The sequence below is a fragment of the Bombus vosnesenskii genome, unplaced genomic scaffold, assembly GCF_011952255.1.
Source record: "Bombus vosnesenskii isolate JDL3184/JDL3185 unplaced genomic scaffold, Bvos_JDL3184-5_v1.1 scf7180000013273, whole genome shotgun sequence".
NCBI classification, from domain to species: Eukaryota; Metazoa; Arthropoda; class Insecta; order Hymenoptera; family Apidae; genus Bombus; species Bombus vosnesenskii.
The window spans coordinates 139,405-157,243 of record NW_022882931.1 but is presented as its reverse complement, the minus strand read 5'-3'; the positions used below and the strand labels follow the sequence as shown (position 1 = coordinate 157,243).

The 17,839-nt window shown below is 46.3% G+C and overlaps 1 protein-coding gene across 3 annotated transcripts; it reads left to right on the top strand.

The window, feature by feature from the left end:
• The first annotated feature begins 6,290 nt into the window (after positions 1-6,290).
• LOC117231620 (serine-rich adhesin for platelets-like) lies at positions 6,291-17,401 on the top strand. Of its 3 annotated transcripts, none has more exons than XM_033490221.1 (6): positions 6,291-6,979; positions 11,332-11,483; positions 11,564-11,654; positions 11,748-11,851; positions 12,052-12,476; positions 12,775-17,401. In XM_033490221.1, the coding sequence occupies exons 2-6, from the start codon at positions 11,369-11,371 to the stop codon at positions 16,333-16,335; spliced, it is 4,296 nt and encodes a 1,431-aa protein (XP_033346112.1). In that variant the 5' UTR covers positions 6,291-6,979; positions 11,332-11,368; the 3' UTR covers positions 16,336-17,401. The 3 variants fall into 3 exon arrangements, with proteins under 3 accessions (XP_033346112.1, XP_033346114.1, XP_033346113.1); XM_033490223.1 differs by lacking the exon at positions 6,291-6,979 and adding an exon at positions 7,240-7,581; XM_033490222.1 differs by lacking the exon at positions 6,291-6,979 and adding an exon at positions 10,160-10,474.
• Positions 17,402-17,839: the final 438 nt, after the last annotated feature.

Sequence of the window (17,839 nt, the reverse complement as noted above, 5' to 3'; positions counted from 1 at the left end):
AACAGAAAAGATCAAATGAAAACAAAATTCACGTAAAAGCTCCGCTGCCCAGCGGCTTAAATCCAAAGATTGTATTAAACACGAAAAATGTAAAACGCCGACATATAATATAGCATGGCTACGTCGTACCGTCGCGTATCGGTACCTTTGCCTAACACATCATTACCAAAATTCATAGTTTATTGCGAATACCCAAATGTATTAAAATTGTGTCTTGGTTTAAATAAACGTTATTAAAAAAAAAGATCTAATACAATCTTAATGATATCTTAAAATATCGGGGAATACCAATAGAACGAAATAAGTAGAATGGCTCAAGAAAGCTTGGTAATTACGATGACCGAGCGTCCCATAAACGATCCTCGAAAATGATTAAGAAGAAATTACCTTGGTGAAATGGCGGAAATGGGGGATTTGAAAAAGGTATAACACCCTGGTAAGTTATATCGACTACCTGGAAGAATACTTTGGTATGTCGATCCAACCACCGGTATAAGAAATAAGAGGGAAGCGACAGAGGATGCGAATACTGTACGAAGTCCTATAAATGACCTTCGTTACCTTCGGCCCAGGTAGGAGGTAGGGAACGAAGGTAAGAAGATAAGGAGGGTACAAAGGATGCCTACCTTCGACAACCTACATTAGGTACGGGAGACGTGGAGTCAGCCTGCGGCCGCGGGCCACGGAAACTCGACCGCTGATTGGCTACAACCTCCCCCAGGGAAGTGCGTCGTGAGCGTCGGAAGTGAAGAGGGGTGAGCGTGCCTAGAGCGAGCCGTTTGTACACGAGGCGGAAGGTCGGTCCCCGTGGAGGATAATGGCACGATCACCGAGACCTATCCGACCCTGTCCCTGCGCATCGTGTGCTACAGCCTATCGAGGTAATCGCATCTTTCTCTCTCTAATAACCCGCTTCTCCTTCTTCTTCCCTGATGCTCTTCCGATTTCGGTCTCCCCCTTTTCTTCTCGCACCCTGTGGCCCCGGTCGGTCGCACTAATGCCGCCACCTCTTCGATCCCTCCACCGATCCTGCCGTTTCGTCGCGGCCTGCCCTTGTCGCCCTCCGTCCCACCGAGCTATCCTTTTACTGGCTTCTGTTTGAGCGTACAAGCTCGCATCGAACACGAACAAAAGAGAGAGAGAGAGAGGGGGGGGGGGGGGGGAGGGAGGGAGAGAGAGAGAGAGAGGCGAAAGAAAACGAAAAATACCCGACGAGGGGTGGATGAACAGAGAGGCGGTTGAAGGAAAGAGACAGAGGGATAAGAAGGGGAGGATAGATAGAGAAAAAAAGGAAAGCGGGGAAAGCGCAAGCGAGACGGTATGAATCGGATGTAAACGAAGAGAAAGAAGGATGGCCGTATAGGTAGAAGGGTAGACGAAGAAGGAGAAACACGGAGGAGAGGGAGGGGTGGCACAGAGGAAGACAGATGCGTCGGAAAAGAGAGAAAACGTACACGCGTATCTATACGAACGGCACACATAGAAACGGGACGCGAGTGCGTGTCGTGTCATCGACTACGAGGGATACGCACACACTCGTCCGCACCCTCCTGCTGCCGAATGTAGTAGAGAATGAATAATGTACCCACGTACAGTCGATGTCAGGAGGGGCTCCAGGGAATGTAAGCATCGGCCCGTCCCCTCCGACGGCTTTGTAGGCCGTTTATCGAAACGGCGTGGCCGTCTGCGACAGGATTGCACGTAGGCGATCGTAGGATGCCGCCGTTCAGGCTGGCGCTGGCACCTACCGCGGACTCGAACGCGTCAACGAATCGATCAATGGATCGTTTTCTTGGTCTTCGTGAAAAACATTTTCGAAAGAGCTGTTTTCAGCAAGGTGACTGTATGTTACTCGTAGGATCGGTAATCGAGATGTCTACGACGATTTACGGTTGTAGGCAGGATCGTTGGCGCGAGGTGAAATTAAGTCAAAGATATGCGGAATACGAACGATTTTGCTAAATCGGCAATATGGTAAAGCTGGCAAGTTGGATAGAGCAGCCCTCGTTCGCGAAACGTTGCACGAGGGAGTGGCAGAGAACCTTAATGACTCGTTTTCGATCGGCACACGCAAATAGGTGGAGTAGCAGGAGGCGAACGAAGGAGAATCGGCGTCACGCGGCTCCACGAAACACGTGGAAAATTTCCCAAAAGCGTATATCGACCGATAACGCAGCGCAGGCTCACTGGGGATCCCCAGTATACGTATACCAATGTATATCCTCCGACTAAATGTTGAGATCGGGCCGCCCACGTATCACCTACAGGTTCTATGCACGAAGAAGGGAACGATTCGCGGAACGATCGACAAAGAACGAGCCGAGGAAGCGGAGAAAGGATCAAAGGAAGAGACAGCTACGGAGCCCATCTAGCGGCGTCTCATTCGCTCGTGATTCCAGCCGCGTTCCACAGCGAAACGACCGACCATCCGTCCAAGCACTCCTGGTGGGGATAGCCCTCCAAGGGATCCTTCCAGAGAAAGCTTCGGGAGGAAGCCTACGGCCGCTGTTTTCGAACCATGTATGCCAGAGGGGAGATCTGTAGGGCTCGATGGATCGAGGGGAAGGGAACGCACACGCACCATGCGAATATTTTTGTCGGCATCCTCCAACTGTTTGGGGAGCGGTAGAAGGGGGAACGGTTCTTAAAGTACACCCAGGGAGTGTCAGGATTGGAAGGTCGATTGCCGTGGTGGGAGTACGCTGTTAGTTGCCTCATAGCTGACTGGTGTAATTAAAAACGCCCGTAATTAATATTTCCTCGTCATCCGAGATTCGTCATCGGTTTTTCACCGGCGATCTCTTCCCTGGAATCCATCCGACTTGCCTCGCGGACGTCTCGAACCTTGACCCTCCGCGAATTTAAAAACGTTCGCGTACCGTAACATCCAGTTGGTAGAATCTTTCTTTCGCTGGATAGGCGATGCAACGCATCGATGCAGCGTGCACGAACGCGAACGTACTCATTGTTCGGCATAGAGATTAATTATGCATATTGTCACGGTGCATTGAATGCTCGACAAAGACGACGCCGCCGGCTTCGTCTTAATACATCGTACTAGCGTACCTACGTTCTGAACTTTCGAAACGATTAGCTCTTCCGTTCGCAACTTACGAAACTAGCTCTTCGACTACCGCTGTATTACCGCCATTTTGGTTCTCATCGATCTAACCAGCCGAATTCTCCAGTCTTTCGTAACACGTTGCGTAACGTTCGTTTTCCGCGTCTATCGTTCACAAGATGCTCGTCCATTTTATTTTCAACACCCGTATCATCGGATCTCCAATCGTTGGCGATTCGTTCTAACGATATTGCCAATTCACATCGTCCTGCTACCGACATCATCGCCGATCATCCGCCGAAACTGTTACGCGCTGCTGCCGGGCGATACATTTTTCCAAGGCCAACGTCGTTGGATTTTTAACGATGATCTCGAGGAAGGTGACGTCTACCGGTGTCCCTGGTGAGACGAAAGCGTTGGCGGATTGAAAGATTATTCGACGGCGCAAGCGCGGCGTACGTGCAAATAGCGAGCTGGTGCACGTCACGGAGATCTGTACGCTGTACTTGCACACGAAGACTCGCATTCGGACACTTAGGTACGCAGATGGGAAAGCAATTCTAGAACCGATATATTTGCATGTGTTCGCGATAATTTATGACCTGTCGCCTGTTCCTGTTCCATGCCGACGTTCGAACCTTCGTTCATCGTGAGAAAATTGACCCTCCGGAGCAGAAAAGTCGCAAATTGTTAGACCAAACAAGCAAAGAACCAGCCGATCGGACCGAGCTATACCGTTATCTCGAGTTTGCTTTCGAATCTTTTCGGTCCTTCGAGAACTCCGCGAGCCAAACTTTGCCTTTCGTCATCTACGACAATGCCTTTGTTTTCGTGTATGATATCCGATCGAAGAATAAAGCTACGATTATTACCAGAGAACAAACGTTCGGACGAACTGTCGTTCTGACGACCGAAGCATCCACAGATCCAAATTATATGCGCGAGAATCTGTCGGACGTTCGATCGTTCTGACTCTATCCATCGCAACAACAGCCCAAGTCCGAAGAATCAAAGTCGAACGCTTGTATATACGGTAGATCTTCGTTTATCTGAATGAAATTTTAATCAATGGCCGACTAAACGGACTCGCCTATGTAAGTTGGCGAGTATTCGCTCGTTCGAACGTGTAGTCCTATTACGCGAACGAAGTATCATAAGTAGTCGAGAGAATCGGTGGGGTCCTGTTATGACAATTCCAATTATATAAATTACGAATTATGCGAACGAAGTTTTGCCTGTAATTGGAAAAGTTGCACGAAAGTGCACGAACACTAAGTAACAGTAGCCTGCGACGTTTCGACGCGATAAGAAAGGGAACGGACGCGTGATTAAATGTTGGCTACGATTAGAAACTAGATTAGATTACGATGCTGATGTACGCTTGTTTCCGGAAGGGACCAAAATGGCGGAGTTTACAGCACAGTAAGCGTCATCGCGGCGAGACAAACATTCTCTTTTACAGGGAGGTAAGCAACAATGGCCCAAGGTAAACGGTACTGCTAATTCCGGACAGGCTGAATGAGTAAATTTATTACCGGTCCAGGTAGCACGAAACGGTATAGGACCATTTATTCGTCAATTGCCATACCTGTTGTTGAAGTGTAAACCAGTCTTCCTTTTGCGATTTTCCTCTGCATACTCGTAGAACTATCGTCCCTTAAAACCATCCCGTTCCTTTCAAACTTCCAGGTCGAGTACACAACTTTTACCTTATACCTTGTCCTAAATTTTTTGACCTGTTGGCCTTTCGACGAGTGCGTAAAAAAATAAACTTTTAACATCTACATAAAGTCGGGAGACGGAGTTGTTAATCCAGCCAGAGCAGGATGAGTAAGACATTTTACAACACTCGTCACCTTTTAAAGGAAAATTGTCCCGTGGCAGGCAACGCGCTTTTTCCCCCCTTTTTTTTCTTTTAACGACGTGCAATTTCAAAGTTCTTAATCGATGGAAGACCGATACCAGGTACGAACAATTTTGGGCGCGCTTGGCGCATCTTCCGAAAAATGTTGCCGTGACAAACGCGAGAACGCTCGTGATCGACGTGCACGCGGGGATTCGCGATAGAAACGGTTTCGTGGAAAAAGACAGACAGGTATTTTTACAAATCGGAAATGGACACTGCGTCGTAAAATCTCGCGGAAAATTTAAAATGAAATAAATACCGGCTACTCGAAACTGGAATGACCAACGTATCATGACACTCGGCGCTCGTGAAATTAACATCCGTAATAAAAGTCCACGGGTTTCCTCGTAATCTATCTGGTTTTATCCGGGGGATTGGTGGCTCATTGGTCGGTAGCGTGGCGAGTGCACGCCAGCCGACACTGGTTTTCCAACGTAAACGGGTTTATCGCGCATTTATTCAAACACACGCGGAAATCCATCTGGCTTCGAAGTCTCGAGTACCGATTTCCGTTACTGGCGCGCTGTAATTGGAGGTTACGAGATAGAGGAGAACGATCAAAGAAGAAGAGAGGCGAAGACTCGGGGCTGGCGAGCCAGGGGGTCGTTTCTGCGATCGCGGTAAAACGAAAGAGAATGATCAGAGAGATACGCGGAAAGAAAGAGAGGAGGAAACGCGTAGAACGTACGAAGAGAGGGGTAGCGAACGAGAAGGGTGAGGTATCGGTGTACGAATAGAGGGGAGTTCGTAACCCGGCTGGTAACGCGACGCGATCCTCGATGGGGTGAAGGGGGAGTAGTCGACTCGTCGGTGTGCTCGGTGTAGTGCACTAGTGTCGGTACGTACCACTCCGTAAGAGAGAGGAGGGGTGGTCAGAAGCGCGCATAGAGGAGTGAAGAGAAAAACGACTCGTACAGGCAACGAGGCAGGCATGCAGGCAGGCATGCAGGCAGGCAGGCAGACAGGCAGGCAAAGCAGACGAGTCGAGCGAGCCAAGCCGGCACGGGCCAGGCAGGCTAGGCAGAGGCTAGCGAGGCGAACAGCCGAGCAGAGACACGGCGTACTCGCAAAGGGGCAGAAAAGAGTCGAAGCAAGGGAGCGAGACAAGGAGAAGAAACGAGAAGAGGGAGAAGAGTAGAGAAGAGAAGAGACGAGTAAAACGAAACGGCAGGCGTAGCGAGGAGCGTGTAGAGCCTGGAGGACAGGAGAGAAAGAGTATGGAGGGGGTGAAGATGGAGCGCAGAAGGGGAGCGCGGCAAAGGGATGCAGGGACTGGCATTGAGGGGCATGAGAGGGGAAAGGGCATATCCTACTCGGGGTTTCAGTTTAGTTTGGCGTGAGTCGCCATACAGTTCGGTGTTTTGTACGTTGCTGCGATCGTTTTACGCTCGATGTCGTTCATTTCCGCAGTTTAGTTCCATAAAACGCCGCACACTGTTCCGCGGCGCCTTTGTACGGACTGGTCGTATTCCTGACTAGTAGTGTACTCGTCGTTGCCCTTGTCGTTACCGTCGTCGTCATCGTCGTTGTCTTCATCGTGGTCGTGGTCGTGGTCGTCATCGTGGCCGTTGTGATCAGATCTGCTCGATATCGTATCGTTTGACTATTTTTCTTCCCCATTCTCCCCTCCCCGAGAGCTTGATCAGACCTGTGCCGTCGTAGTTTCGGAGGCTGGTGTGTACAGTCGGCGGTAAGGTGAAAGTAAATCCCGTCGAGAGCTTACTCGAATGCCAGGGAAGCTGATCGTACGTCGCGAAATCGCGTACAGATCGAGCACGCGACGTCGCCGTTGTTGCCTGGACAAGCCGCATCTCGACTCAAGAAAAAGTGGATATTCGCACCCGAACCTAGTACCAACGTCGCGTTTTCTCTACGCTATCGTTCGACCACCAACGATACGGCATCGCATTGTGTACGTACGCGGCCAGTATGCTCCACTACCATAGAGGATAGCGTTAGCTACTCCGATTCTCGTATGCGTGTTGCCGCACATACGGCTCGCATGGTCGCACGTAAGTACACGCACGCACACTCTACCACCCAATATAGCGCTTTCCACCAAATACGTTTGTGTGCATGTAGACCTACTCGCCGGTTGAATGCTGAGAAACAACAGGGAGAAACAGGGAGGGGAAGGAGCGAGTGAGACGGAGAGACAAGAAAGAAAATACGAGAGCGAGACGGAGAGTGCGGTTTCCTCCATCTTTTTCTCCCTCCTTTCGCTCTTTTTCTGTCCCGCTCTCGCTCTTCCCCTCCCTTTCTCTTGGTTACTACTCGTTTGCCCCTCTCCTCGTTTCTATCCTCTTGCGGCTGTTCCGTCTTCCTTCGACTAGCACGCGCTGTCTTGCTCCCGTACGCCAACTCGTGTATTTATGCGTTTTCTCATATTCGCGTTGCCTCCTCTTTCGTCCTCGACGAAATCGCTCGGTATGCGTTCGCGATACGCGCGACGATGGAATAAACATCGACTCGGTGAACATCGCCGGTTTCTCAGGCGGTTAGCTAGCACGCGAGAGAAGTATCGGCTCCCTGTTCCGTCTGCCTATTCGCCAACTTTTCTGCCCGCCTTTTGGAACACCAGACCCTAGCAGTACGCTATTGTCCGAAATCGAAGGTAACGGTAAAGCTTTTCACTGAGAAAAAAGAAACTCGTCTTGCCGCTTTCGTCGCGGCACGGTCGCATTTGCGATCGCGCGAACCCCTCCGTCGTCTACGATACACGAGGAAACGTGTCTCTACTGATTAATCAGCTGGCTGCCTCGACAACCAGATCGCCGTGAAACGCGGAATACCAAAGCAACGGGAACAATAGGCGGGAAATTCCTGCCGAAGCGACGGATCAAATCAAGTTCGAAGACCTTTTGCTCGAATCTCCCGTTTCGCGGTTCATCAATTAGAAACTTTGTACCGTCGCGTGATCCAACGCAACTCCTATCGTATAAGCTGACAAATCGATCGAAAATATGCGATTGCCTAATCGTTTTCGATTCCACCGCGTCTCACGACGAATTTCACAAAGGGAGACGAACGTTCGCGAGCCTCGAATATTTCGAGAGGATAAAATTCTTTTTCCCTGGACGACCGGCCGGCCGATCGAATGCCTTTCTTTCGCGATCTCTGTAGACGGTCGCTAGGTTACTTCGAATCACGGTCTTCCGTACAGTAGGGTCGTCGTCTCCCTACTCTCCTTTCTCGGGGTACGAGCCTATACAAGCGACGATAGAGGGATCGGAGAGCAGCTGGGGGTCTAATCTGTAACGCGCGTAACGCCTGATAAGACTAACTAAAGTTTTGCAAGAGAAAATGAGAGATCCAAAACGAGGGCACGCTCGTGTGCATTCCGTTGGAAGAACGATCTCTTAACGAGCTTCCTCGTTTTACTCCTTCTAGCACGTCTTACCAACGTGTAACGTGTCGCGAAATGAGTACCAAAAAGGTAAAGAACGTTCCGAAAGGTCTTTCGACGAACGAAGCGCGCAAGTATTCTTATCTTCGTATGAAATATCTCATAGAGTGAAAAAGATTCGTAGTAGTATCGTAAATCGCAACGATCGAAGGGCTCGTTGTAAAAATGAATTATGTCCGTGTTTGTCTCTTTTTAAGAATACCTACTCTAACGTCTTTAATCTCTGCTCGGAACCTTTTGATTTTCAAACGAAATTTGAATGCTACGGACGAGCTTGAAGCGAATTTGAAAACGTATATAGAACACGAGATTTATCATTTATCATATTGTCACGAGATATTTATTACGAGCGTACAGTTCGCACAGATCCATCGAAGCATCTCAACGGTGAATTATTCATCGTATTGCATCATGCTGTATCGATACATATTGATTCTTCGTGTAAGTTTAGAACAAATGTATTCGTACATCTTGGAATTAGTTTTAGAATTTCTAATTTATCGAAATTCATCGTCCGTCGAACGATTGTGACAAACAATCATCCTGCAACTTTGAGGAAAACCACAAACTTTCCGATACACCTCGTAGAACGTTCGAAACTCGAAATGGCAAACATCAGCGTTAAAATCGTCGACGCGTCTATTTTACCTTCGCTGTGTGAAAGATTCACGATCATCGTCGAATATTAGTTTCGATTCGGGGCGATATTATCCCTCTTGCTATCGCCACTTGCGACGCCATTTGAGAATTTCTCTTCTTACCGAGCAGCTCGATATAAATAGACACCGATATACTAGACACCGCAGAACGCGTGACGTGTAGCCAAGGCGGGCCGATTCGCTATTTAAATAATCTTAATTAATATCCACCGGCATAAATGGGATGGATGCTCGTCTATTTACGATCTTTCTCCTTCGCGAACACACCGTGGTCGTTCGAAACTCGGAAAGGTCTAATAACATCTGGTTTGGAAGATCGATCCGATCGTTGTGTACAGGCCTTTACTTAGGCGCGTCCCTTACATTCGCGACACGTGCTGCACTCGGAGAATAGTCGCAGCAAAGTGTCCAAGCGCAAACGAACGTGAACGATCGAACGAGAACTTAGGAGATCCGCACGAGACTGGCAGAGAAAGAGATAAAACGAGAGAAACAGACTCGGAGAATTTTTAAAGATCCTCTTTAGTTTCTATCTCTGTGACTGCTGCGTGAAACGACGTCGTTAACTTGTTGACCGGGCAACACGAATTGGCACGTCGTTCGAATAATATCTTTATCTAGATTTGCCCCGTCTTTTTACCTACGAAGGTTACAGTTCAATGTATCTCCGATTCAGCTCGTCGTTTGGCTGCTAATTTTTAACAACGTAATTATAGAAACTCGTGGTTAGGAGACACGCCGTTTAACAGGTTAACGCACGTAGATTCGCCGTGGCAAACGCGATCACCAGCAACGTTACGAATTGAACGTAATTCTCCGCCGTATCGTTCCGTTCTCGAGATCTCGTTCGTACACGGAGACCGGCCAAGAGACGCTTAGGATTCGCAGAACGATCTGGAAACGAGCGAGGCTAATTTCTTGGCAACGATAGCGATAGCGCCTAACCGACTTATCGCTGCCTCTCTGCGAAATACCACGATATTCGATCAATACGTGCAGGTATTCGACGCACAGGGTGCACACGCGTTTCATTCGCGTGGAAAGGGGCTGCTGTTTGGCGGTTTCAGCGCGTCAGTCGGCGAGTGGAAAAACCGAGAGGACGAATTTCGAAACAGGGAGAAAGCACGAGGATAAAACGCACCCGTATACCTACGGGTGGTTGAAACCTAAATGGAGGGGAGAACGAGGCAACGGGATTCTACCTACCTGAGAAACCTTCGGGAAAGTGGGCTAAACACTGTGACAAGGCCCAACCGTCTCCTATGTCATGCGATTTATCTGCAAAACTAGCGAATTATCGTCGTGAGCGTTTCGTTATCGTCGCTCACGGATGAGCCAGCTGCTCTTCGAAAGAAAACACCGCATAACGATAAATACATATCGCATTTGGAATTCTAATCTATTTGTTTCGTCGTTCCAAGTACGAGTTAGAGTATAGGCACGTGAGTTCCCAGTTTTTGTACATAACCAAGATTCCCTGTTCTTTTTTTTTTTTTTTCCCCGAATAAAAACCATCACGGGTGTAGGATTTCCTTCGATACTTCTCGAAGGAGATTAGCGCGTAACGATAAATACGCGTTCGGGACTCTAATCCATTTGTTTCGTTGATCAAGGAACGAGGTAGAATGCGCGAGATGCATCTTAACGAGGGAAAATTATACATGCTGTAGCTTACAAAAGTATTCCAACACTTGTAGCAACTTCTTATGATCAGCGTTACAAGGAGATCCGACTATCGCGATTATATTGGTAAAGTTTGAAACGAATCTGAAGCTATATATCGCGTTAAATACCTTGCAACTGTTATACTTTGCATCCTCAGATCGCTTTCGATCGATACAATAACGTTCGTCGTGTTATCGTGTTAATCGTGTTAGACCGTGTATCGCTCTAGTACCGCTTAGTAGTAAGTATCAAAATGTTTTATGAAAGTTCTTCGCGACTAATATTTTCAAACACTCGTACGTTTCACTCGATCCTTTACACCGAATCTTCCCTCGTGCTTCAAGCCAAAATTTTCGCCTGTATCGAGATCGACATTTTTGGTGATACTTTGGCTTTTCGAAAAACGGTCGAGCACGACAAGTACGTAACGCATTTGGTATTCTAATTTCTCGAGATGACGAGGAAAGGCAATGTCGACGAGGCGATCTATACGCACACTAACTGTTTACACGACCAAGATTCTCCTTTAAGATTTTACCGAATTATAGTATTTGTGGATAGACACGAGATTGGCTTTTTCCACGTTGTCGACCTGTGTCGAAGGTATTACATGAAACTGTGTTTATCGTTGCAGGTACTATCGCCGACAATTCGGTGGCGCAATAAGAAAAATGTCGGGAATGGGTAAAAGGACGTATCTTCGCGAGGTGAATCCCTACCTTATTTGTCCGTTGTGCATAGGATATCTTATAGACGCGACTACCGTCGTCGAGTGTTTACATTCGTGTAAGTAAATTTAATCGAACTGGAATCATATTCCGTGCATCATATTCCGGATAATGATACGTTGGTTTTTCGCTGTTCAGTTTGTAGGAGCTGTATCCTCAAGCATCTCAACAGGGAAGCTTACTGTCCTTCTTGCAAACATGTCCTCAACAAAGCCAAGCCGAACATCAAGTAAATTGCCGCGTGACTGGCCTTGATATTCAAAAATCTCCAAATTTTCTATCCACGAGCATTATTTTTTGACCGAATGATTTTTATTTTCAGAGCGGACAAGGCGTTGCAAGATATCGTGTACAAATTGGTGCCCGGACTGTATCACAAAGAGATGCGCAGGAGAAGAGAATTTTACAAAAAACATCCTGAACATGGTAAGACTATTCCTTGCGATTCGATTACGTCGCACGTGTATCTCAATAGCGTCGCGAATTAAAATAATTCGTAGCCTTGTTGCAAAACCGTATCAAAGTCCGCCAAGATTTTTTAAATACACGCGCGTTACGTCTCACGTTTTATACTTACGCATCCTATTTTCTTGGAAATTATCTCAATATGTAAATGTTTTATACAGCGGATTTAGCGACACCGGAACAGCGCGGAGAAGACGTGAGCGGAAGGTTGATCTTCGCTCCAGAAGACGCAGTTAGCTTAAGCTTAGAATATCTACCGCCTGGGGCAGATCCTCTGACCATCCTTCTTAGCACTAACGACGACACCAACAACTTGAACGCATCTAACAATCAAAGTAATAGCAGTAACAACGGTAATAATAATAGCAATAGCAACGGCATCGGCAATCACAGCACAAATACAACAAGTAACAGGCGCTACCTTCAGTGTCCGGCACTTGTGACTATCGCGCATTTAAAGAAATTCCTAGCTTTGAAATACAGCGTCGATATGACGAGATACAACATCGAAATTTGCCATCGACGTGCCCCGCTGCCGGAACACTGGACCCTCATGGACGTCGCTTACATTTACGCGTGGAAAAGGGTAAACTATAGCCAATTTCAATTACCGAATATTTCAACACGTTGGTTGGCACACTGTAAAATTCACTTCTCTCAAGATGTAAAAATGTGCTCAAGGTACAAAACGATGGTACACGAAATTCGATTCAGTCGCTTCGACCAAATTAAAGCATTAAAGCATCGTTCTATATCGATGAAACACTTGTGAGAAGCCAGCGTGTCACGTGGCAACGTGTTAAACGTTTCAAAAGATCCTTTGGATAGTTCGATTACGAATATTTCCACTACTCTTTCTTAACGTTTGACAATTTTATTTTTAGAACGCACCGATGCGATTTTTTTACCGAGTAGCGTTGGAAGAGCAGAGGTTAGAGGCACCTCCTCATGACAGGCCATCCACACCAGGTTTAGGTGCTAGTTTGCCTCCCGTTGACGCAGTAACGCGAGATGACGATAACTCGGACAATCCTGAGAACGGCATCGAAGCTAAGCCGGAAGCAGAGCTTTCGAACGATACTGAGGAGAAACCTGCGTTGGACAATCAGAGCAAAGTCTCGAACGAGAAACCGCGCTCTCCGAGTCATCAAGTGCCCTCGAATGAAACCAAGGAAGAGACTAGTAAAGAGGAACAACCGTCGAGTACGGTAACAACGTCGACAAGCGCTACGTCGACGACGGTTTCTGTAACATCGACAAATAGCACATCGACGACGACGGCAACCGACACGATTGCCTCGTCCGCGTCCACGTCCACGTCAACATCCACGTCCACGTCAACATCCACGTCCACGTCAACATCCACGTCCACGTCAACATCCACGTCCACGTCAACATCCACGTCTACGTCCACGTCCACGTCCACGTCCACGTCAGATAGCGAAACTAAACAAATTAAAACACCTATCAAAATATTGAAGAATCCAGACGGAAGGTACGAAGTCTTGAGAAGCCCGCCAGGTAGTTGGAATTCGAAAGAACAGAGTGCTAGGAGTATCGAAACGAAACCATCGAATCCAGAATTTAGTGTCGTGAGTATAGGCAATGGTCAGAATTCGAACGGAGTGAAGATCACGTTGAAGCAATGTACACCGAACAATTCGAGTCCGAACAAGCCGAAAGTTATCAGCAACGTGTTACTGCATTGCGGTCAGGTTGACAAAGATAACCCTGATTCGTTAGTGATTCAGCAGCTTCACAGAGATAAAGAGAAACGTCAGACAGAGAAGCAGGAGAAACAAAAGAGGAGGGTAACTTTCGTGGAGAAGACTATCCCTGAGAAGACGGTGGCCAGTAACGCGTTAAAGAGTATACAAAAGAAACCAGGGGAACAGCAGGAGAAGAAACAGTTCCTCCAAGGTTTCCAGTTGACAGCCAGAGAGTCAGCATCCGAAATGGCTTTAGAGTCTTCCTCTAAGTTTAACGAAGCGAATACCAACAATGAGACGAATGAGACGCGAAAGAAGGGCAATGCCACGTCGAAGAAGGAGGACGGTATAGCGACAGAGACTTTGAATAATGTAAATGAGAACTCAAAGAATAAGAGCAACAACGAGAACATTGGGGTAAATGCGAGTGGGAACGCTGCGAGTGCGAGTAAACGGGTTGCAACTATGGCCGGAATTGGCAACGCGCGAGTGAATGCAAATAAACAGTGCAGTGACGTAGATATGTGCACATTTGGATACTCGAAGAATACGAACGTAGGTATGAACATCAACGTAAATAGCAGTCCCGCGAAGATGGATGTGTATACGTTTTCCAACGACCCACCGGTAGTTCCCGCGGGAGCTGTGAAAAGGAAATGTCCGCCAGGTCTACCGATCTTCGATATCAAGAAAAGGAAGCATATTTCGAGCCAAGTGCCGAAAAAGCAAACTCAAGTACATCCGCCTGCAGTCGTGCAAAACAACGCCAAGTCACCTCGAAAACTTCCAATGGAGCACGTTATTTCGGTGAAACGGGCGAACATAGTCGGAGAAGCTGGTCCTAGTCGAGCACCCACGACACCAAGTACGAAACCTTCGCCGACTCCGGTACTTTCCAACGACACAAGGAATATATTAGACGGCTGCGGATTGAACATTCCTGCGAGCCTCAGTATAACTCTGACAGCGCCAAAATCACCCGCGAACAATGTTGGATTTACCGAACCAAATGATTCCAAAGATAATCGAAAGAATACGCTGGGAAAAGTCAGTCCCAGTATAACTCTTAACGATAGATCGGTCGATCCACGAGTACTGAAAGCCTTGAAGACGGGACAGATTAGAATGCCCGCACCGTCGAAACCAAGGCAGCCTAAGCAATCGGAACGCGATGCGAACCAACAACGGCAGGCGTCGTCCGCTAAACGAGAAAGGGACCAGGAATCGAGAGACATTTTGGACCTCAGCGGAGGGAAGAAGATGGACATACACCCGTTAAGAATACCACAGCCAGTAACGAAACTTAAAGCAAAACCGACGATCAGAGAAATGCCAAATATCTCGGATCAGGGACAAGTTGTAACGCTCGTTGGTGGCCATAGGTATTATCGTGCGCCACCAGGTTCTTTGACTCCAGCAGCGCATAGAGTGAACGATTGTCCGCTTCCAACGCCTTCGAGAACACCAGTTTACGCTCCTGGATTCTCCAGTCCTTTAAACAACAGCAGGTACAACACAAATCTTTCATCCGTTTTTCCCAGTCTGCAAAGTCTGTATGCCTTGAGCCAAGCACCGAATCTTCAGCAGTTTCAGACAGACGCGAGGCTAAGGCTACCTCGAGGGACGGACGCTAATTCCACCATATCTAACAACGATAATCGAAATATGAACGCTAATGTATCCGGGAAAAGTCATCTAGCTGCCCAATGCGCGCCAGTGAAACCGGTAAGATCGTCTGTGGCGCCTTTGGCTGTTGCGATACCTAAACAACAACAACAATCGAACGATAAATCAACGTGTATAAACAAATCTGTCTCGAATGAGATTAGTAAAACACCAGTGTTTCGCGGTAACGAATCTCTCGACTCCACGGAGTCTGGTCAACAATTGTCCGTCCAAACCAAGTACTCGTCGGCCGCGGAATCTAACAATCGATACCCGCCGCGAGCTACCAATAACAGCAACATGAACAACGAAAACAAAACGTCTACTGAAGCGACTCGTAATTGTAGTTTGGAAACTACTAATGATGCGAGAAAGGAACCGGACAATTCGTCACGGCAGACGCCTCATCGCGAAGCAGCCAGTCCAAGAGTATCATCTACGGCTTCTCCGTCACCACCACCTGGAGATACTAACGCGAATACGATTAACGAAACTACCAGCGGTCATACCGATAATATGAACACCGCTTCCAATGGAATAGACAACGATCTACCTGCACCGAGTCCGACGAAGAAGAACAACGCAGGTGCGGAGGTATCGAGTAGCAAATCGCCTGCTAGTCCAGACTCTAGTTCGGTAACTATCGAAAGTCCTTCCAGCAAAAGCTGCACCACGGTGGAACAAGGATGCCCTTCTCCCTCACAAACGTCAGATACGGTCAAATCATCGGAGAATTCGACAAAGGTTGAGAATAACGTCACAGAAGACTCGACGAACGATAACGAAAACAAAGCTTCCACCGAGCAACCTGCCACGAAACAATTGACTTCGGAGATTTTTCAAAAAAGGTTTCTAGCCGCGTTTCCTTCTAACGAATGGGCAAATAACCCGATAGCTGCGGAACACTTAGGCAACTTCTTGAAAAGTTTGAACGCGTCGATCAAATCAGAGAATAAAATGGATAGCAGGGGATCGGAAAAGGTCGAGAGCCAACTCGCGTGTAACGATGCAACGCGTTTAAATAACGAAGTGTCATCGAAATCTCGAACAGACGTTACCGAATCATCGTAAATACAAGCATTGATTCAAAGATGAATCGAACACTTCCTGTTTAAGCGAAGAATACATCAGCTACATCACTGCCAGATACCAATGTAATGTTATCGAATGACTCTTAGCGTGGATATGAGTACCAACTTCTAAATAATTGAAATGCTTTAAGGTCTTATTAGGGGAATACGGCATACGCATGCTGTACAATACAGGGAAAATACAGCACAGATGCTGGAAATTTTATTTTTTCAAATTTTTTAAGGCCATACGTCCTTCAAGAAATTTCATCCATATGTGTAGTTGCTTTGTCGAAACAACAATGTTCCACGAGTCGCTCGATTTCAACTAAAAATATCATTTTAAGTGATTAATGGACAAAAATATGTTTGTCAAATATGATTGATATTATTCGTAGATTGATTTTATTTCTAATGTGAAAATTGTTCCTACTTCGGTCCACACTATGATTATGCGAAAGCAGAACGTTCATCGAAGTACCTCGCAATTGTGTAAAAATTTGTTGTCAAGATTTTAATTTTCGATTATTCAAACTCCATGATTGATTACGTGAAACTCAAAGCTAATCAGCACAACGAAAAATCGAATAGCCGATACCGAACTTGCTTTCCTATTCGTTTAACAATTATAAAACATGTACGTAATAAGAAACACAGGGACCGAAATTAAGAAAGAAAAGAAATCGAAGAAACTAAATACAATTATTTCTGCAACGTATGAATGATATCTATGCTGTTGTTCTTTCGTTATTTACTTTCGTACGTTACGTTTCACTATGAGTTGATATTATGTATATGTTGTATAATAATTGTTATGTTATGCGACTGTATTATATTATATATATTATTTCCTTATATGTATATATTTATTGCGCTGATATGTCGTTCTTACAAGATGTGCGCAAAATCCTATTACTTTGTAAGATTCAATTTTAATCGATCGAAAATTCGTGTGAATGTACATCGTTCAAATTTTAAAACACAATTGCATGCATGTTGATTTTTAAACGACAAGAAACTGACATGTAATAACAAAAGAATATATCATTATATACTTAAACTAAAAATCGTTACAGCTCTATTTATTACCCTTCGCCGAAGACCGAACGTGATACGCGTATCAAATACTTCATAATTGCGCGGGCATTTTACAACATGGCGTAGCGTACAGATATAAAAAGACACTCACCGATTCCCGGTGAATATTGCTTTCGTAGAACAATAATAGCACTGACGAGGTAATTGTCCTGCAACAGAAAAATAACAAATAATATTTAAAATATTTATAAACTTTCATAACTTATGAATTTTCAAAGATTTAAAGATACCCGCGGTTCTGCAACTTTATATCTCAAACTTTCCAAAGCAGAAATAAAATAATTTAATAGATATTTCAGTGAATTTTATATATTGTAAATTTATTATAACGAAAATAATACGAAACGTATTTTTTAATAAAAATGCTTGACAAAGTCGAATAAAACTGGTTGATTACCACAAGTCGA